Source organism: Nanorana parkeri, unplaced genomic scaffold (assembly GCF_000935625.1).
Source record: "Nanorana parkeri isolate BGI_ZX_2015 unplaced genomic scaffold, ASM93562v1 scaffold1519, whole genome shotgun sequence".
Taxonomy (NCBI): Eukaryota; Metazoa; Chordata; class Amphibia; order Anura; family Dicroglossidae; genus Nanorana; species Nanorana parkeri.
In genome coordinates this window covers 305471-327245 of record NW_017307787.1, presented here as the reverse complement: position 1 = coordinate 327245, position 21775 = coordinate 305471, and the positions used below count along the sequence as shown (strand labels likewise).

Here is a 21775-nt window from a genome sequence, read left to right as displayed (position 1 = left end):
TTTATTTATTTATTTATATATACTACATATATTTTCGATATTCACAATCACCATTGTTAACCCAATATTTAATATTTATTTATGAACACACTTAATTCCTCTTTTCGACATGTATTTCAGTATACAGCCGCAATAAGGATTTGATCACTGGCACTGTATTTAGTTTGTGATATTTCACATTTCCACACAATTTAGAGACCAATTAAAAGGTGGATCACACACAACCAAGCCGGGGTATGGTACATATGGCACATGCCCTGGGCACCACTTGGGGGGGTGGTGCTGCTGCATGGGTCAGCGAAAGTTCGCCACTGATGTCACTGGTTGCCAGGAGCTGGGCAGGACGCCGGCCAGAGCATCCCTGGTTGCTAAGAGCCTCTCCGATGTGTATGGGAGAGGGGTGGGGAGAGAAACAAGTATCGACCTTGCGCTGACACACGCAGCAGCGCCCCTGCTTCAAGTGGTGCCCGGGGCATGTGCCATATGTACCATACCCCGGATATGCCACTGATTGTACAATCCTTTTTAGATCGCCCAACAACTATGTAGTGCCTGATATAAATGGATTATTTAGAAGTGTCCTTATATAACATGATTTTGGTAAATCTAAAGAAGATTGTACAGAGTGTTTACAATCAGATTGTATAGAGTATGGTCACCTTAACACATCTGGTGTGAACTAGTCATTAATTATATTTCTCTCCACATTTACCTGCACAACAAACTGACCACCAAAAGTGTCAGGGGTTGGGGGAGATTGTAAGGCTTCAGTTTTGCATGAGCAGGTTTAGCTGCAGTTACTTTTATTTGTATTTTCTTGTGTTTTTTTGAATCATGTGAATAATAGATGAACATTGTAAACATTCCTGGCAACACAGTATAGTTTGCCCCAACCCTTGTCACTTTGCTGAACAGCTTGGTCTTTATGTAAATAAAGAGGAAATGTAAATTAAAGCAAGTGAAATGTCAGAAGCAGATGCACTCAATACAGTATTAAAAAAAACTGCATAGAGCTATCAGTATATTATTAGGATGTCCGTTTTAAGCTACCATGTTCACTGATGATGTGACATGTCGTAGTTTCCTTTGCCATACAGAAGCCCACCTGTTCCCAGGCTGGGGGGAGTGTAGGAGCATTCAGTGGAGGTGACACAGATGCATGGCTCGGTGTCATTGCATTCAGCACCAAGCCTACCTGTTCCCAGGCTAGGGGGAGTGTAGGAGCACTGAGTGGGCTCTCTGTGATCCCCCTCCCTGGATGATGTCACAGACATTTTCCTAGACATTGGAGGAACTCGTTCTATTAAAGACTCGCACCAGCTGCTTCTCTCTGCCTTGACTTGCTCTCTGCTGAGAGGAAGGAACTTAGCCTGAAGTTGATGTTTCCTATCCGTGCACATCTCCCTTCACATTGATTGTGGTGTTTGAACTTAACACATTCTAGACCCCGTCATGCCTTCAACTTGACTCCACATCGCGATCCACTGTGCATTCCTCTGCTGAAACTTGGGGAGCAGCAGGTTGCATTGCAAGCTTGTGGGGACCCAGAGATGACATCCACTCCGACCAATGTGACAGCTGAAGGAGGGGTGGGCATTTTTGCTCCTCTTGGGGAAGGATTGCTCTGGCCACAGAACATCACCCGGGCTAATGTGAGCGCCCCGGTCTCTCACCGCTTCGTGCAGCCTCCCTGGCGCATAGCGCTGTGGTCTCTGGCTTATGGCTCCATGGTGGCCGTGGCTGTGTTGGGGAATATCATAGTCATGTGGATCATACTGGCTCACAAAAGGATGAGGACAGTCACCAACTACTTTCTGGTCAGCCTGGCTTTTTCCGATGCTTCCATGGCAGCTTTCAACACCCTGGTGAATTTCATCTATGCCCTGCACAATGAATGGTACTTCGGGGAGGCTTACTGTAGATTCCATAACTTCTTTCCTATCACAGCTGATGGCTGATGTGTTAAAAATACTTGTGATGATATTATTGAGTATTTTTATTTTACTTAACTTAAGAGTTTGATCACGCCTGCAAGTAGCGCTAAATGCATGGCTGCAGATGTGCGATGACAGGTGCAGTGCTGATGCGTCTATCCCAGCACATTGCACCGTTTACGTTTCTTTTTGTTAGAACTTTATTAAATGCTACAAGTGAGATTCCATTAACTTCTATCAGCATAGTGCAGTAAGATCAGTGATCAGTGAAACCGGCGTCCCACATACATACTCTGATGCTCCCCGTCCATTCTGGTTGCGAAGAGCCAGACGGGGAGATATGTATGGCCCTTTCACATCTCTCTGCTCAATATGTAATATAAATATTGACTAGTTAACACCAGATGCTACAAGGTGACCATACTCTACACCAGGGGCGCCCACTATTTTTCGTCTGGAGATCTACTTTTCAAATGACGAGCTCATTGACATCTACCGACGAAAAAACACCTGCATTCAGGGGCGGGAGGGGGCGTGGCGGTGCATTGAAGTCAATGGCACCGCAGGCAGGCCCCTCGCCCACAGTGCGATCGCCTGCATTAGTGCCTGTGTTCCAGTCCAGTGCGATCCGCAAAAATGCTGCGAGCACTATTTTTGCAGATCGCACTGGACCGGAATGCAGGCACTAATGTGCCTGCGTTCCGAGTGCGGGCGATCGCAATGTGGGCGATGCCATTGACTTCAATACAGCTCTACACCCCCTCCCGCACCTGAACGCAGGGAGTCGGCCGGCTTACATTCCAGTGCGCCCTACATGTCCCGGCGTCCTGTCCTCCCGTGGTGCTCGTGTGGCCGACGTTGCACATGGGGTGTCCTGCACCTTTCCATCTGCAGCGTCTGACACATTCAGCCGGCAGCCGCACGAGCACCACGGGAGCATAGCCGTAGCCAGCTCCTTTTGCGCCTGAGGCAAGAAAATACGTTTTTTTTATTTATTTTTTACTATTTTTTTATTTTATTGTCATTATTTTTTTTTTTACATTTCCTTATTTTTTTTTTTTTAACTCTTGGGGGGGCTTTTGGGGATCCAGAGAAGCGGCGGGAGGAGAGGACATGGCGATCTACCAGTGATCGCTATCGACCTTGTGGGCACCCCTGCTCTACACAATCTGATTGTAAATTCTCTGTACAATCTTCATTAGATTCACCAAAATTATGTTATAAGGACACTTCTAAATAATCCATTTATATCAGGCACTACATAGTTGTTGGGCGATCTAAAAAGGATTGTACAATCAGTGGCATATCCGGGGTATGGTACATATGGCACATGCCCTGGGCACCACTTGGGGGAGTGCTGCTGTGTGGGTCAGCAAAAGTTCGCCACTGATGTCACTGGTTGCCAGGAGCTGGGCAGGACGCCGGCCAGAGCATCCCTGGTTGCTAAGAGCCTCTCCGATGTGTATGGGAGAGGGGTGGGGAGAGAAACAAATATCGACCTTGCGCTGACACACGCAGCAGCGCCCCCACTTCAAGTGGTGCCCCTGGGCATGTGCCATATGTACCATACCCCGGGTATGCCACTGATTGTGCAATCCTTTTTAGATCGCCCAACAACTATGTAGTGCCTGATACAAAGGGATTATTTAGAAGTGTCCTTATATAACATGATTTTGGTAAATCTAAAGAAGATTATACAGAGTGTTTACAATCAGATTGTATAGAGTATGGTCACCTTAACACATCTGGTGTGATCCAGTCATTAATTATATTTCTCTCCACATTTACCTGCACAACAAAATGACCACCATGAGGCTTCAGTTTTGCATGAGCAGGTTTAGCTGCAGTTACTTTTATTTGTATTTTCTTGTGTTTTTTGAACCATGTGAATAATAGATGACCATTGTAAACATTCCTGGCAACACAGTATAGTTTGCCCCAACCCTTGTCACTTTGCTGAACAGCTTGGTCTTTATGTAAATAAAGAGGAAATGTAAATTAAAGCAAGTGAAATGTCAGAAGCAGATGCACTCAATACAGTATTAAAAAAACTGCATAGAGCTATCAGTATATTATTAGGATGTCCGTTTTAAGCTACCATGTTCACTGATGATGTGACATGTCGTAGTTTCCTTTGCCATGCAGAAGTAGGTAGTGTTTGGCTCCCTTGTTACGATGGAACAGAACGTGCCAGCATGACACTTCATGCCACTGTAAGTTCTAATCAAACCAAAGAGTTTGCTAATATTTGCCAAATATGCTAATATCCGTATATCTTAGAGCTGTGGCTCTCAACTGGTGGGTCGCGACCCAAAAGTGGGTCGCAACCCCATGTTCTGTGGGTCGCCGCTTGCCTTCCACTGCGCTAGGTATGGTCAGTTCTCGTGCCGAGCAGCCATTCAAAGTATGCTTCCCTGCACGGAGTGTCAGCTTGAGGTGGGGTGGGCTGGGGGTATGGCCCAGAGGGAACTTCATCCATATGCGGATTACTTACAGCTCCTTGGGGTGTCCTGTGGAGGTGCCTGGACCAGAGTGAAGTTACATTCTGGCTCTTGTCACCTCTACAAGACATGCAAGAGAGCTGTACAAGCAATGCACATATGGATGGAGCTCCATCACGGCACAGCAGCCCACACTGGACCCCAGGCTGAGTAGCCACTCCACTTCTCGTAAAGGTAGGGAGACTGTCAGTCTTTTTGAAAGCCCGTTTACACTAGTACAGTGCGTTAATAGCACAGTCCTGTGCGATAATTGCACTGTACCAATCGCACCTACCCCACGTTCTGGTGCAGGAGTTGCATTGCCATTAATTTGAATGGCATCCCAAATGCCCCTCTCACCCACAATTCGATCGCCCACACCAGAACACGCAGTACCGCAATGCCATGCATTCCAGTGCGGTGCGATTTAGGTCGTGACTTAATGACAAAGGACAAATGTGGGTCCTGAGGTTGCACAGGTTGAGAACCCCTGTCTTAGAGTATAGTATGTACTGTATGTTTCAGTAAAAACGTATGTGTACTACAATGTTTACCCTGATATATATCTATACTCAAAACCTCTCATCTGATGCTTTAATAAGACATAATTTTAATAGAATACAAATCATACATGTTAATAGTAGCTTGGATGCACCCAGATATTATCAAGCATCATGTACATTACAATTCACGACAAGCATTAGAAGCTGGTTATTGATTTATTAAAGGGGTTAACGTATATTGTTCACTGTTCATTGCAAGGTTTAATTTTCCAAGCACTTGTGGTGCTCTGATGACATTAAACAGTGTAACAAGCATGCATTCCATTATTAATATGAATAAATGCATAACACCCATTTGTAACCTAAAGCAGCAGGCGGGATACATACAGTATACAGAGTGTTGCAATCTTGATGTCTGATTACTGTGCATTAAAGTGTGTGTACAAATATCACTACATGTTAGCTGCAGGCAGATCAGCAAATCCCTTGTTATAATCCCCTTGTCCAGGACAAACAATTTCCACTAAGACATGAGATCTTATGAGCTTTCATAGTGTACATCTTAACAACTACATATTCAATTTTAGCCTTTACAACATCATTGCTTTTGGTTCTGGTTTTATGAATGGAATGTAGATTAACATTGGTAGATTGGTAGAGACTTCAGGCTGCATTGACCAGAAATCACAATTTTTTTTTTTTAATACTATGGAGAAAATGCTTGATTAAAAAGTAATGTGTAAATGTATGTTTATTATGTACTATATATGTGTGTGTGTATGTGTCTTTTTTTTCTTTATTCTGACACGGTGTCGGAATAGGAGAAAAAAAAAATTTTGCCCTATGGAATGCACTGCTAGATTCCTATTGGCTACTTTTCTCTCCTGGGCGGCCGGGAGCGGGAGACTCCCGGAGCGCCAGGGAGAGTTTTTTTTTTCCCCCTCTTTTTTTTGGACGGCAGCAGAACCGCCGGACAATAGAAAACTGTTGGACGGTGCCCAATCGTTTTCTATTTATTTTTTTGTACTTTTTTAACTTTTTTTCTGTTCTGCTCGGTCCCTCTGGTCCGCTCAGCGGCATTCGGCTATTCACTCACTGCTGTTCGGCATCTATAAGAATAGGCCAAACAGCAGCGAGTAGCCTGATGTTGGATCGGCTGAGTCGAACTCCTTCTGCACTCCTTCTGCTGAGCATGTTTGGCCGACCCAAAGCCATGCGAAGCAAGCCGATGTAATGCTGATTTCAGCCGATATATGGCTGAAATCAGCCGTACAAGCCTGAAGTGAATAGCCGAACAGTGTTTGGCTCACTTCACTTGGGGTCGGTTGTTTACCTGGCTGCCCTTGGCAGCTTAGTGAATAGACCCCTTGGTGATCCTGCCATGAAGGTCATTGTGCAGGCACTTTATAGAATGACTATCATCTGTCCATGTCTCCTAATAGTGTTTCTGTGTTGTCACCCAAGATAAGTGTATGTATAAAGTCACTCGCTCTCCAATAGAATTTCAAGTCAAAAACGGTTTATTGACTCGATTGCTATCACATCATATAGCATGTCACTTTGGCACCCACCCGACTCCAAGGGTATTATTCAGTCAGGAGTGCGATGGGTACACTGGATTTTGGTCCGTGTTTTCACCCAGTCACACACTCTCCCAATGGAGGCTACAAGCAGCCATGCTGACATACATTTCACAGACATGATCAACTGATTTTTATCATCAGTAAACCCACCTTGAGAAATTAAATGCAGTAGTTGCTAAGTATAATATTTGAAAGAAATGTCATGGTGGTTATGCTGCACAGTGGTTTGGCAATATAAATGTAATTCTGTTAGGGTTTAATTTAAAAGCTATTTTTTTTGGCTTTAGTTCTTTTTTGGGTCACAGGAGGACATTTACTAATTTACTCCTGTGACCCAAAGTCAGGAACATAGCGGGATATTAAACTGTGTTTTAAGCCACCGCAATTTTATCCCCATCTTGCTGTGCAGTAGAATATTATTTTTCTGAACAAGAGATCTTTCCTTGCAGAGATTTTCCCAACAGACCTATCTAAAAATCTGCTTAAAGCTTATAGCTGCAAACACCATGCCTTGAGGCGCAGCGTGAGTATAAGTTCCAATCGATAATACTGTTGATCTAGGCAAATGAGAATTACTACTATATGGCTAATTCCCGCATTTGATGTGAAGTGCTTTATGCACATAAACCTGCATTTTCCTTTGACCCTCATTGTTTATGTTGGATAGAGGTAGAGGTAGCTACATCTAGAGTGAAATGTAGACAGTTAAAGTTGTAAAGTCACAGCATGTTCTGTACTGTTGTAACATCAGCCGTGTAAAAATAATTCATACTATAGTTGTTTTTGATAATGCAGTCAAAGCTTACTTAAAAACGTCCCTTTTATATAGTGAGCACTGCCTTCTGTCTATCACTTGCAACAACTTCTTGGATTCCCAGTGTGCTTTGCATCTCTTTCCCTGCTGCTTGATGTGATACAAACTCGATTGCTCAAGACTACATAGCCCATCATGCATTGTTAATATCAATCAATGATAATGTTACATTGTTCAGAGGTTGAGTTGTAGTTCAGAAGGCAGGCTTAGTTAATCGTGACACAAGGAAGTGCATATTCACAGGGCACAGTGAAATTGTGAAATAAATATGTATTTTTAGTTTTGGACCATAGATATCCTTTACATTGAAATTACCACCGCCTAGAATCTGTCATTTAGTGGCAGTGGCACAGTGCGTACAGACTTGGTCATCATAATTTACATGGATTACATTGCTGGATTCTATGATTGTCATGGATTACCTCACTGGATGCCATGGTTATTGCTGGATTTACTTCAGGGGGCATTAATTCACTTTATTTTATGGTTGATAAGTATGGTTTTGTGTATTACATCAATAAAGGACTTTTTCACAGTGTTGGTTTTTTTTTTAACACTGTGAGAATGGGTAAGGAGTACTAACATACCCTTGTACTTATTCACCTCGGAGGGGGTGAATATATGTTCACTCCCTTATTGTTCACAATAAATGCTGGGCAAGAAGCTGCTTTCGTCCCTCAACATTTTTACAAAGGTACCTTGCAAGGAAAAGGAGACTTTGCTGCCTTCCCCTTGCAAGGTTCTTCCCCAATGTTGAAAGGCATGTAGTCTGGATTGGTATATGAAGGGGGTTGCACAGTTGCTGACCCTCCCATTCCTGGCTATCCAGGCTGAATGCCTGGATAAGGGTACTACCTTGTATTTAAATGTGTACTGTTGCTTTAATTTCTTAACATAAAGAAGGACGGTTAGTGCAGCCCTCCTTCCTGTAAAATACCAGGCCACATGCCTTTCAATATTGTGAGTGAACCTTGCAAGGGGGAGCAGCAGAGCTCGCCCAGCGCGCACAGTACCCTTGTCCCAATGTTGACGGACAAGGTCATCTTCCCCACCTCTGTGTCCCCCAAAAAGGAGGTATGGGTAAAATTAGGGGGCTTAGGTAGAATCTGGAGGCCCCTGTAGATTAAGGCAGGCACCAGATATCCTCCCTTCCCAAGGGGAAAGAGTACAGAGGAATATTTCCCATTCTCACAAACAGTTAAAAAAAACACTGTTCAAAAGTTAATTAATAAAATAAAACACAAATACATACCAACCTTTAAAGTAAATTTTATTAATGTCCCCAGCGTCTATCAGGGCATCCAGTGAGGTAATCCATGTCAATCTCGATGACCGACGGTTTGTACACACTGCACTCCTGCTGATACTTTATACACTGAGTGGCCAGATTATTATGACCACCCCATCAGTACTTCGTTGGGCCACCAGATGACTCCACGAGATGACTTCATTGGGCCGCCTCGTGACTCCACGAGATGTTGAAAGGTGATGCGAGGAATCTGACACTGCACTGTTGCCCTTCTGTTGTCTTGCCACTCTCCGTTCTGCCCTAACATAGACTAGTCGCTGACGGCCACAATTCGCACGTTCAGACCCAGATTTTCGGCTGACAGTCCAGACTTTAAACACTTTAACAAAGAGCCCCTCTTGAACATTAAAAAAATTCGGCTGTTTTGTCTGATACTCGCTCCATGGCTCGCGCCAACAATCATCTCACGTTCAAAGGCTGTCAAATCGCGTTGTTTACCCATATCTTCAGAAAAAAATCACTTCTACTGTCGTGGTAAACAACCTGCTTCAATATTTATAATGGTCTGGCCCTCTAGCAACTTCAGCGCGAAATTATAGCTAATTATAGTTAATTTGCCTACAAGCGTCAGGTGGTCATAATAAACTGGCCACTCAGTGTAGATTCCCAGCTGCAGAAATACCACTGGGAATCCCATGTGGTGCCACTGACCAAATTTGGTAAATGAAGTCACTCAAATTAAGTGCACTTGAACATCACAGAAGTTCAGTTTTAGCCTCTCAGAACCAACTCTGCGGTGTTCAGGATGATTTTACAGTTTTCCCAAACACAAATGGCAACCCTAGTCATTAATCCCAGCCTGTTTGTGAACATAGGCTAATTTCACATAAACACAGGGTTTATGAGTATGTAATGTAATACTTACCCTGGGTTATTTTGACCCGGTTGCTGTGTATGTTGATGGTATTGATTGTATTGTACGTCTATGACATTGAAAACCTCAATAAAAAGCACCTTTTTAAAAAAACCCATACGGTTTATGTGACATTACTTTTGAGTGTATGAGGCGTTTATAGCTTCAGGGAACCTCTACCTTAAGAAGTCTAGTGTTTATTGTGAATCTGAAATACCTAATATATGGACTACATACTTAGCGGCAGCACCAGGGTGGGTGTCAAATGGTGTAGCAACCACACATGAGTTATGACGTTTTTGGTGTAACGTCATCACAAGTGTGTGGTGATCTATTTCATTGCCAGTGGCCATCTTGGTGCATCATGCTGCTGTCGTGCTCTCAGTCCATGACCGAGTGCCTGACTTTTAAGAGGGGGTGACACCAAAGTGACTGCAGTCATTTAGGTGTTACCCGCTCTGATAGTGTCACCAGGTGCGGTCCGCACCCCCCTTGTCACACCACTGTCCATACTATAATATATACAGATCACTCTGAACAATTGGTTCAGGTGGAAAAATGCTGGAAAACCTTGTTATGTGTTTCTAAAAGCACACATTTGCAACTTCACTAGAACAAATATAATATAGGCAGATCCTCTTGTCCTCTATAAGGGTGCCTGAATTGGAGGACCCCTGTCTCTTTGTTCTTTTCTAACTCTCCGGTGGTCTGGATAGGCTGGACTTATGGCACTGTGTATATGATATAGAACCCCCTCCCTCCTCTCATGCTGCGGTCGGGTTGCTGGTCCATGACTGAGTGCCCAACTTTGAAGAGGGGGTGACACCAAAGTGACTGTCAGTCATTTTTGTGCCACCCCCTTTGATAGTGTCACCTGGTGCGGGCTGCACCACCTGCACCCCCCTTGTGATGCTGCTGCCCATACTATAATATATAATGATCTCTATGAACAATTGGTTCAGGTGGACAAATGTTGGAAAACCTTCTTATGTTTTTCTCACAGCACACATTTGCATCTTCACTAGAACAAACATATTATAGGCAAATCCTCTTGTCCTCTATGTGTTTGAGATAGAATCTCACCCCATTAATAAATAGAAAATGTAAAACAACCAACTGTGTATGTTGAAATGGCTGACTAGAAGGTTGTGCCAGGATATCAATCAAGTAGAAGTAATTATTGTATTGTTTATGATTTTGGATAAGCAACAAAATCAATTTTGTTGTATGTTTTATGAATTTGTGTATCACATAAACACATCTAAAAGACATCTAAATCAGTTTTGGCCCTTTTGAATATCATAAACAGTAAACGTGTTTTAATGTTGTAACTGTTCTGTGTAATCTGTTGAAGTACCGCCTGAAAATTCCCAGTGCTCTTTTGTCATTATTTCATTGTTTTATTGTTTCTAAAAAGAATGTGGTGCCACCCACAGTGGCTGATCCAATTGAGTTAATAATCTGTCACTGTTTCTTAACAAGTCTGGGGGTCATCAAGAGACATTCATATAATTGTTATGGATGTGTCGCATGTTTTTGGGTGAACAATGGCGAGAAAGAATACTTGAATATAAAAATATTAACTGGAAAAATAAATACACTAAATTAAATAATAGAAGTAATTACACTGAATAGTATTCTTTATACATATACACGGATTCAACAATTACTGGAAAGTAACCGGGATATATGCTACATAGATTATTCAAATTAAGTGAATTCAAAAAGGCTTAAAAGGATAACCTTGACATGGCAAAATAAATTTTCTCTAATTTATGTACCATTTTTCATATCTAGCAAAGCAAACAGCTATTTCTTTTGTAAAAAAACAGTGCATGATGGGTGCAACATTCCACTTTGTTGATCTGAGTAGAGTTTGGTATGGCTGATTGTTCCTTAGCAAGAAATGGCTGTTTAAATGGAGCCTTGCTTCAAATCATATACTGTAGTAACACAGTTAGAAAATAAGATTCTACTACACCTATAAGCAAATTGCTTGTGCTGTTTAGATGTTATTATATTGACTGACTGCATAGAACAAACATTCAGCCAAAGCCTGTGATATAGCCCCATCAGGATAAATCTGAAACCAATAAACAAAATGACCCCAAGTATGATGAGTAGGGAGATATCAGTCCATATATCGTCTATTACTTTGTAATTTGTAAAGTGAATCTAAAATCCAAAATTAAATATTCAACATAAATTTACAGCAACTTGTGTATCACTCAGCTGTAGATCCTCAAATCATCTCTGAATTGGTGCTGACACTGTCCTTCCTTCTGGAGGGTGGCAACTTTTGTTCCCCATGGTCCTTGTGTATGTTGTAAAGTAGCCATCACTCCATGCTTGCTCCCGTGATGGACTACAATCTCACGTTTGTTTTACAAATTTGTATTGAAATTATAGGCTATCATGGGAGCAAGCTTGCAGCAGTGGCTACTCTACAACACGGACAGGGACAATGGGGAACAAATGTAGTTCCTGAGTTTAGTGTCAATTTACGTAACCATAACAGAACAAAACAAAAACATAACATATATTTTTCTATTTGTTTGAACATATATGGGTTAGATACGCTGTTAAGTTAGGGCAAAGAATAGTGCCAATGAGTATCGCTCAGAAACAGTTGAAAACATGGATACATTCTCAAGGCTGTTTGTATGTAGTGTAGATTTCCATGTGTCCATAATGAGCGATTGAACTGGTATATGTGAAGAGGATAGGGCATCAGGAGACTTTAGTGGTGGACTAGAAAAGCAATACAGTGGGGTGTGATTGGAAATGCTAGTTTATAGTGATGCTAAGTGTTAAGAGGAGTTGGCTGAATATAGGTTTAGACTGTAGATGGATGAAGATTAATGGGAGAATGAAAAGTATAGAAAAGGTCCCAGCGGAAGGTGAGATAAGAATGACAAATGGAAACACTGAAGAAAATGAAGTAAATGATGAAGAAAAATGGAGAGGGGGGAAATCCGGGGTGTTAATTTAAGTCTGGATTATTATAGTTATGTTGTGGAGTTAACTTAAAGCATATTTCCACTTTTGCAGCCAAACTGGGATAACACCTACTTTATATTTCTTACATGTTCCCGTTCACATAGCATAACTTTAATAAAATTAAAAGTTGCAGCTTACCTTATTTAGATGCTTTTTCTGCTAACTCAAGAACTGAAAAATCCTGCTTAGTTCTCACTGTCTGGAGTGTTGGGGGGAAATTGGTTTTGTTCCAAATAATTATCCCTTTCTGTACTGTGCTGGGAGATTTCAATATCACTTGTAAACTAGATAAGCAGGACTGTCTGTCCTAACAAATGGTTAAAGATCTGAAGACCATGTATTTTTTAATGAGAGGATGGTCATTCTACCCTTAGTCTTTTCTATTAGGACAGATAACGTTTGTTGTTGCTGAAATTGAGAGGGTAGCATGCAGAGGGCGGCTAAAAAGAAATGTCTTAAAGGTAAGAAATAGTTTAAAATTATTTTTACATATACTGTGTGAATAGGAACACATTACAAACATATCGTAGAGGTTTTCTGAATTTTGACTGCAAAAGTTCCGTCCGTTTTTTTACTACGGGCGGACGGCAAGAGGTTAAATATAGGTTAGCCAAGGCTGCCAGACATGTGAGAATATGTTAAATGTATCATTTAAAATTACTGTTAATTTTTTCATCACTGCTCAATGGTGCCACTGATGTGGTTGTTGGCTTTTTCAAAACTTTAAATATATCTAAACCAAAGGTCAAAAATGTATTAAAGTTCAGCTTTCTTGTCCATAGATGTGGTGGCTGCATTAAAGGAGAACTATGAGGTGAGTGCTTTCCACTCACCTCATAGTTCTAGTCGACCTGTGACAATGAGACGGTCACAGGTCGGCTCAGTAGATCGGGAAGTGAGCGAACACATACCAGCGTTCGCTCACTTCACGATCCTGTCACGGCTCTCTGCCGTGACAGGGGAGGGACTGGATTACCCCCTCCCCGCTCTGATCCTCCAGCGCTGACTGGCGGAACGGACGGGGGAGGGGGCGGGTACAGCTGGCTCTGCCTCTAGATAGGCAGAGCCAGCTGTCACTCACGCAGCTGGGTAGATCCAGACATAATTGTCGGGATCCGCTTCATCTGCGGCTTCTCAGTATACCGTGAGCTGTAACTCGCATTATACTGAGCTTAGGGTGATGGGAGGACGCTAGTTTGTGTCCTCCCGTTACCCTAAGGAGAACTATGGGGAAAAGCCTTAACCTCATAGTTCTCCTTTAAAGCTAAGTACATTTTCTGCAAGTACGAAAAAAAGATCTGTTGTTCCTGCTGGAAATCTAGTATTCCTGTTAATTCCTGTACTCTTAGCCTTCCCAGCTATCTTCTGTGAATTGGGGAAAAGCCTTAACCTCATAGTTCTCCTTTAAAGCTAAGTACATTTTCTGCAAGTACGAAAAAAAGATCTGTTGTTCCTGCTGGAAATCTAGTATTCCTGTTAATTCCTGTACACTGAACTGAAATCTCACACTGTGTTCTTAGCCTTCCCAGCTATCTTCTGTGATCTACAAAACAATGTCTCTCCATGTAATAGTGATAAGAAGAAGATGAGGTGTTTGTAGTCCAAATAAGGACTGAACAGTAGAGTAACATCATTGCTCCTCTATTGATACAGTACAGTGAGTGAGTGTTGTCACTCTAGGACAATAATGGTGTTACTGGTAGGATCACAAGGTAAAAATAAAGCAAGTTAGCCTAAAAAAAGGAAACTATTACATCCTTTAAATTTTAGGACTGGTAAACTCCAATATATATAATTATTTTGTTTTGGGTGTGTATATATGCTCTAATTATGCAGAATTCTGGGCTTTGGCAATTGTCTGCCTTGCTGCTGAAAGGATGCTGGTAATCAAGCTTTGTGCAGCCTGTGTCACAGGTTGCTTGAGAAAGAACACCCATGGGTTTGGAGGGAGGTTTTAGAAAAACAGTCAGCTAATTAGGTCAAAAACCATGCCCAGAATCTTTAACTGTGAACAAGTAGACTTGTATGTACCATATATTTCTGAAACATTTTGGGGAGAGATTTGGAATGTGCTTGGTTAAGTGAGATGGAGTGCCTCCTATATTTAACTTTGTAGGACTTGTCAAGTCTCACAATATTTGGGAATCTTTTTGCTATTTGAAGACAAATTCCATCCTGTTGTTTGTTCATAAGCATAGAGCCCAGGCCTTCATCCCATTTTGGTAGTAGGTAAGTCAAAGAATCCTAATCAAGTTAAGATAGATCACTGAGATAAGGCCTATGAATTTGTTGTTTAGCTATGCATCTTACCTAAAATTGAGTGATGGGTCACTAAAAGGTAGAATTTCTTAGTAATAGGGCAAAAAAAATGATTTTATCTGCAAGCAGCTGAACAGTCCTGTGGAAAGAGGTTGATTAACTATCCAGAGTCCGAGATTCATAAAGATAAGATGAGGCAGAGGCTAAGGTGTTTAGGGTGTGCAGTAATTGGGAGCCAAGAAATCTGGATCAGGTGAGTGGGGGAAATCCACCATATCAAACATAGTCCACAGGTATAGTTTTGTAGATCGCTGTTGTCTGACCTGTGGCTCTTTGACACTTTTTTGTGGCCCTCAGAGTCCCTTTATTTATTTCACATTGTCTTTCTTTTCCTGTGCTGTTCATCCCTTTTCTGTTTCTGTTTTGTATAATAGATTTGAGAGGAATACGAAATGTGTCACAAATGATTCTTAAGGAGCCTAGATGGAGCACAAATGTGTAAGCATTGATTTGTAAAGGGGCTGTAACAGCAGTGATCTCTAGCAGTCCCACATAATGTGTCTCTGGCTGTCTCCTGAAGCATGTCTCCAGTCTTTGCCAACTCATATGGCATGTTTCCAGTCTCTGACCATCTTCTGCAGGATGTCTGAATTATTTGACAACTATCTGTAGCATTACATTCATTGAATATTATGTGCGGCCTTAAAGAGGCCTCTTAAATCAGGTCAGTTGACCACCTTTGCCATAGATGCTTGTATCTTCACTAGTGCTGCAATATTTACAGCCCTGTAATAGTGGTTTATATTCAGCACCACTAAGCCCATTTTGAGCTTTAGGTGCTGCAGAATATTTTTGATAACCCTTGGCTAGAAAGTCCACCAAATAAACTGTAAGATATCCTTTGGGAAAATATGTAAAATAGGAAGGGAGCTGAGGGGCAGGTATGCAAATTAATTCTCTCTGCTCTATTCACAAAACGATTTGTGTTCTGAGAGGCGAATATGCAACTGGAGTCCTTCACTGTTCCAGCCGCAGTTCTTCATTCCCACAGTGCCTGAAATGCAGAACTTTGTGTAGGTTCCGGCTTTAGACATGGCATGATGTTTATAGTAAGCAGGAGTCATGGTGTATGTTGTTTTATATTTTCCGTTGATGGGGCCTTTTTGGGTTTTTTCTTTGTTTGCTACATGGCTTCCTTTTAAAAAAAAGTGGGCTTTTGTTTTAGGGGTTGGTTTTTAAATGTATTTTGGGCTTTTATATTTTTATTTCATGTTGATGTGGCCTTTTTTAAGTTTAGGGTGCTCAAACCACAGTGTTTACGTGAACTAAAGGGGATGAGCGGGAATGCAGGAAGGGATGTAAAACTCAAAGCAGTTGTGTTTACTGGTTACTGACCATCTGTCCTTAGAGCTGCCTTTTGCTTACATTTTAACCACTTCACGACCAGGTGTTTAGACCCCCTTCCTGGCCTTCCTGGACGTCTAAAGACGCCCGCTCAGTTCTAGAGACCTCTCGGCCGGCCATTTTTTTACAACGGCCGGCCCTGAGGTGGTTAAAGAAAAACAAAAAATAATGTTTGTTTTTTAATTTTTTTTTTTTTAACAATAGATTTTTATTTAGTTTTTCTGTCTTAATTCAGTAACAAGGTAGGTAGGTACATACAAAAGAAAAAAAAGAAAAACATAACAAGAACACAAAATAAAGTATACACAAATAGCAGTCATCTTATAAGTGCTGTGGGCAGCATATAATCCAATAGTCGTTATTACAGTATTGAGTAAGCATATTAAAGACTCATCTCAAACCGTTCAGTCTATCAATTGTGACTAGAATCCAGCCAGTGAACCCAAATCTGTGCAGCACTCGGGACAAGTAATTCCAGTTGATTCGGTCAAATGCCTTCTATGCATCCAAAGTGAGGAGCAGAGAAGGCGTTTTAGAGCGTTCTATGTGGTGTATTAGGTTGATGACTCTGCGAGTAGCATCTGGGGCCCCCCGATTCTTAATAAAGCCTGACTGATCCGGATGGATCAAAGATGGGAGCACGTCCATGATGCGAAGTGCCAGAATTTCTGCATAAACCTTAACATCTACATTTAGTAGGGAAATAGGACGAAAATTTTGAGGTACGTTGGCATCTTTCCCCGGTTTTGGTAGGGTGACTATCAAGGCTTTCAACATTTCTGGTGGGAAAGAAGCAGAGGTCGAAGCCCGCTCAAACACCCGCAGCAAGTGTGGGCTGAGAATATTACTAAATTGTTTGTAATATTCTCCAGAAAAACCGTCAGGACCTGGGGATTTGTGTAAGGGTAATGATTTAATGGCTAGGAGAATCTCTTCAGTCGTGAAGGGAGCATTAAGCGCTATGTTTTGAGAGGGTGACATACTGGGAAAATTAAGGGAGTGGAGGAACTTATCTATAACTGCTGTAGTGGGGTGGGGGATAGATACGTCCTCTCTGAGATTGTATAGTTGGCTGTAGTAGGCGCTAAATAGGTCAGCTATTTGTTGCGGATGTCTTAGTTTATGTCCACCTATAGGGTGAAGTAGGAACGGGATGCGATTTTTTGATTGTTGTTCTTTTACTCGGCGGGCTAGCAGTTTGCCGGCTCTGCAACCCTGTGAGTAAAAGGTTGCTTTCATATGCCTAGAGGCCCTATCAAATTGGTCCAGCAGATGTATCCTAAGATCTTCCCTTAGCTTGCGCAACAGGACAGCATGATGGGGGGAAGGAACCTGTTTGTTGGCCATCTCCGTTAGTTCTAGCTGGGAGAGCAAGTGGGTAAGTTGGCTTGACCTCTGCTTCCTATGTACAGCACCAAGTTTCATCAATAAGCCCCTGATGTATGCCTTATAAGCATTCCACACACAGAAAGGATCTTCTACAGAATGTTCATTAATGTGGAAGAATTCGGATAGACGTTCCCTAAGGAGTTCAGCCGTTTGGGGAGAGCGAAGTAAATGGATATTATTACGCCACACATATAAGTCTTTGGCTCAGCCTGCGGCCAGTGCCATTGATATGGGGGCATGATCAGACCAAGATATCTGATGGATTGTAGAGGCCAACACTCCCTGGAGAAGATCTCTATCAACCAAAAATAGATCGATCCGAGAGTATGAATTGTGGGGCGGGGAATAAAAGGTATAGTCTCTCTCGGATGCGTGTAGACAGCGCCATACGTCATAGAATCCTTCTTGGTGGAGTAGATGGGTATGTTTTTTTTATTTTATACTGCTGTATCCTCTGCAGTATTAATTCTAATAGTAAAGTCACAGCCTGTGCTCTTGTCTCTAGTAAATTTGCTTATTAAAATTGTCAATTTGTCATTGTTGTCATCTCCGGTTGCTTTATTCTTGTAGTAAAACAGCTGCCTGAACTTTTTGTCTCTAGTACATTTTAGCCAATTCTTCCTCATTAAACATTTCCTGCTCAAGACAAACAAAAACACTTTTTTTGAGGAGCGCAACTACCTATAATTAGAGTAATGGACCCACTTTTACTAAGCTAGGGAAGATGCATAACAGTTTAAAATACGGACACCCAAAACTGGTTTGTCATATTGAAAGAGACAAATAATGACTTACAGTTGGGATGTGAGCCTATGTGCCCTGGTGTCTCTCACAGGATGTTCTCCAGGGTCTGTCTGATGCGCTGTCCACAGCTGGCAGGTGGGAAGAGAGTGGGTGTCTGACCGGACCGGAGTGGGAGAACGAGGTGTCAGCCGATGTCACAAGCTCAGCTGGCCAGCTGAGCTTGTGACATCGGCTGACACCTCGTTCTCCCACTCCAGTCACTTTTTTTCCAGCTGGTTGAAGTATCAGCCCCAACAGATCTAAAATCTATAAGGTGTACACAATAAAAAAAAAAGCTAAAAACCTCAACTTTGTACCAATTGGCCAGTGGCAAAATAGTTTCATGGTATAGTTTGGCAGTACCACACTGTATTGTCTTGAAGGTTTAACAAAATCTCAACACAGAGTGCACAAAAATATTTCAAAACCACAACACCACATTTCACTGAACCCCCTTACATCCCTGTATACTCATTTATTCCCAATATAAACGTCAAGTATTTGTGTGGTAAAAGTTGCATTGAGGCAGGATAGTACAAGAGCAACTGATTAGTCAGCGAATAGAAAGAGACAGGACAGGTTTTGTCTTGCAATAGAAATTGCAACAATAGAGAGAGACAATAGCCACAAATATTGTTAAGTAGCTAGACAGTAAAGAGTTTGGTTAGGCCGCAATATAAAAGAGAAAGACAAGGTTGGATTTAATCTTGAATAAACATAGTATATTATTTGAGCTACAATAGCCACACCTATTGCACAGTGGCTGGACAGTATGTAAGCAGCGTATTTAGGCTGTAATGTATCGGGGAGAGGAGGATTTATTTTTAAAGTTGAACTTCAGCATCCTGCTATCTTTTCAATTGCTGATTCCTCTTCCCAAGCCCTGGTAACTGCTGTCAAGGTTTAAATTATAGTGCCTTACTTTTCTTACAAGCCAAGATTTTCAATTTCCAGTGATATCATGACGTCCTTCAAAAAAAAAAGTTCTCATTCCTGGCATCGGGAAGAGTACATTCTATCTTCCCATTGTGCAGATGCAGCTGAAGGGAAGCTGAGGGCATAGCTGGGGCTGAGCTGACAGCCTGGAACTGGCAGCATAGATGGATGCTGTGATAGATGGCAGCAATGAGAATGTGCACACTCCTCAGCTGCATACAAGTGGTTGGACGGCTTTATAGCCACCTAAACACTACTGAGGTACTGAGATTGTAGCTGCTGCAGTAGCTATGATCTTGATATAGCCACTTCAGGACCACACTATTTATATACTGTATGTATTGGTTTTATACATGTTCACGCTGTTGACCCGGAAATAAAAAAAAGGCCATAGCAAAGTTCAAATAAAATATACCTCCCCCACAAGAGAAAAATATAAAAAATAAAACTGCCCAGCCACTAAACGGCAACTGAATTGTTGCTGAGACACACAAAGGTTGTCCGCTCACTCCTTGGCAACATACAAGCGACTGGGCTGTTGTAGAGCCACCCGGATGAATGTATGTAACAGCCATTAGAGGCTGTTTAAAACTTTTGCCTGGAAAAAAGACTCGGTATATGTATGGTGACCTGCATCAAAGTACTTTCCATTCGTCCGTTTATATAGAACGGGCGGACAGCAAGTAGTTAAAACTTAACAGAACAAACTGAAGAGAGAATCTGATTGGTTGCTATGGGCAGCTGCTCCAGATTCTGTCTGCTCCAGTTATGATAGATTCCTCACATTGACTTTATAGATATGGGACTGGCACATAACAAAGCCCTCATTATTAGCCATTCTAAGGCACCTGGCCAAAGTTTAAAGGCTAAGAAGTGTATTAGTTTGACTGGATGAGCAGCGCTAAAAATATAATCAAAGTAAACCTAAACCAATAAATCAGTGAAAGTGAAAAAAGGTGACTCCAATCTACTGGAAATACTTAAATAATGTTAGTCGAAAGCTGCTGTAATATAAACCCCTGGGGTCTAATAGATGAATATCGAATAAATATACTGCTCTAACTGTTTAAGTGTGAATAATACTAAATCAGTGTGAATGTAAACATATACATTATATTGTATATGTTTACATTCACACTGATTTAGTATTATTCACACTTAGGAAGTGTATTACTGGTAATCAGGGGCAGACTGACCATACAGGCAGTTGGGCACTGCCTGAGGGCTCGCGGCCAGAAGGGGGCCCGTCACAGACCCCCTGTGCATTTTTCAGCCCGCATAAAAGAAGAGGCGGCTGCCTTAAAGTAGCGACAGCAGTGTGGCTTGCCTCCCGGGCCCTCCAGGCACTGTTGTCGCTGCTTTAACACAGCTGCATCTAGCAGCATAGAAGTGCCCAGAGCTGGGGGGTATCATGCTGGAGGAGGGGTGTATATCATCGGAGGGCGGATCTGTGGCTGCAGGAGGGCCTGAAGCTGGGGCCCTACTGAGATCCGGTCCCGGGCCCCCCACTGGAGGAATGGTACCCTCATCTGAAGAGGAGGTAGGCAACATCATGTCCATCCCCCTGCATACTGAACTGGCCTGAACTCCTCACATGTGCTGCTCTTAACCCTCTATTCCCGTGCCAGGTATAATCACTGCATACCTGACCCCGCTGAGACCTCCGCACCTGATCCCCGCTGAGACCTCTGCACCTGACCCCCACTGAGACCTCCGCACCTCACCCCCTCTGAGACCTCCGCACGTGACCCCTCTGAGACCTCCGCACCTGACCCCTCTGAGACCTCCGCCTCTGTGTGAAAGAAAAGGCGGAGGCTTGTGGAGATTGTAGTACAGAGCAGATATGGATACATTGCTGAAAGGACATTGAGAACTACATCACCCAGGGTGCTGTGCGAGAGGAAGCAAGGGGACTAGGGGCTGCAGCTACCGAGCGCGCTCAGTCTGGGACCGGGACCTGAAGTGTCCAGATCTATGTGAGACAAGGTGAATTGAGACTGCCTGTAATAGAGCTGTGTGGTTGCTCTGACAGACAGGGACACACAGGCTCTGTACCGCAGTATATAAAGACTATTGTCCGGTTGCCAGCAGCTGAAGAGACAGTAATTGAGTGCCTACACCGAGGCCTAGTGACACGTCATCGGCGGAAGTATCGCGGCCTGGTCGTGTGGCCGATCCAGCCACTGGAGTGATCGAGTTAGCCCAGCTGTGTGAGCGGAAGTGAACGGAGCCAGCGGTGATCGTGACGGGGGCCCTAGATGACCCTAGATGAGCGTTGATGTGTCCCGGGAAACCCTAGATGAGCGATGATGTGTTGCAAAAGGCCATAGATGACTTCTTTTACTTCCTCCTAAGTGTCGCCCTGACGAAAGAGGGATTTCTATCTGTTGCTGAAAGACATAATCTTTCCAGACAACCCTAGCAGTGGTGAGAGGCCTATGGGGCCAAACTGACAATGTACTTTTACACATCTGCTACACAGTATGGGCCCCAACGTTGGCTAGCCTAGGACATTACTACTGGCCAGT

General features: G+C 42.7%; 1 protein-coding gene across 1 annotated transcript in view; it reads left to right on the top strand.

Moving 5' to 3' along the window:
• Positions 1-21775, top strand: part of LOC108798605 (neuromedin-K receptor-like) — a 168449-nt gene that overhangs the window by 48073 nt on the left and 98601 nt on the right. Inside the window, exons 6-8 of the mRNA XM_018570363.1 lie at positions 1445-1946; positions 6305-6341; positions 8790-8799. Of these exons, the coding sequence (XP_018425865.1) occupies positions 1445-1946; positions 6305-6341; positions 8790-8799 (549 nt within the window). The remainder of the gene's footprint in view (positions 1-1444; positions 1947-6304; positions 6342-8789; positions 8800-21775) is intronic.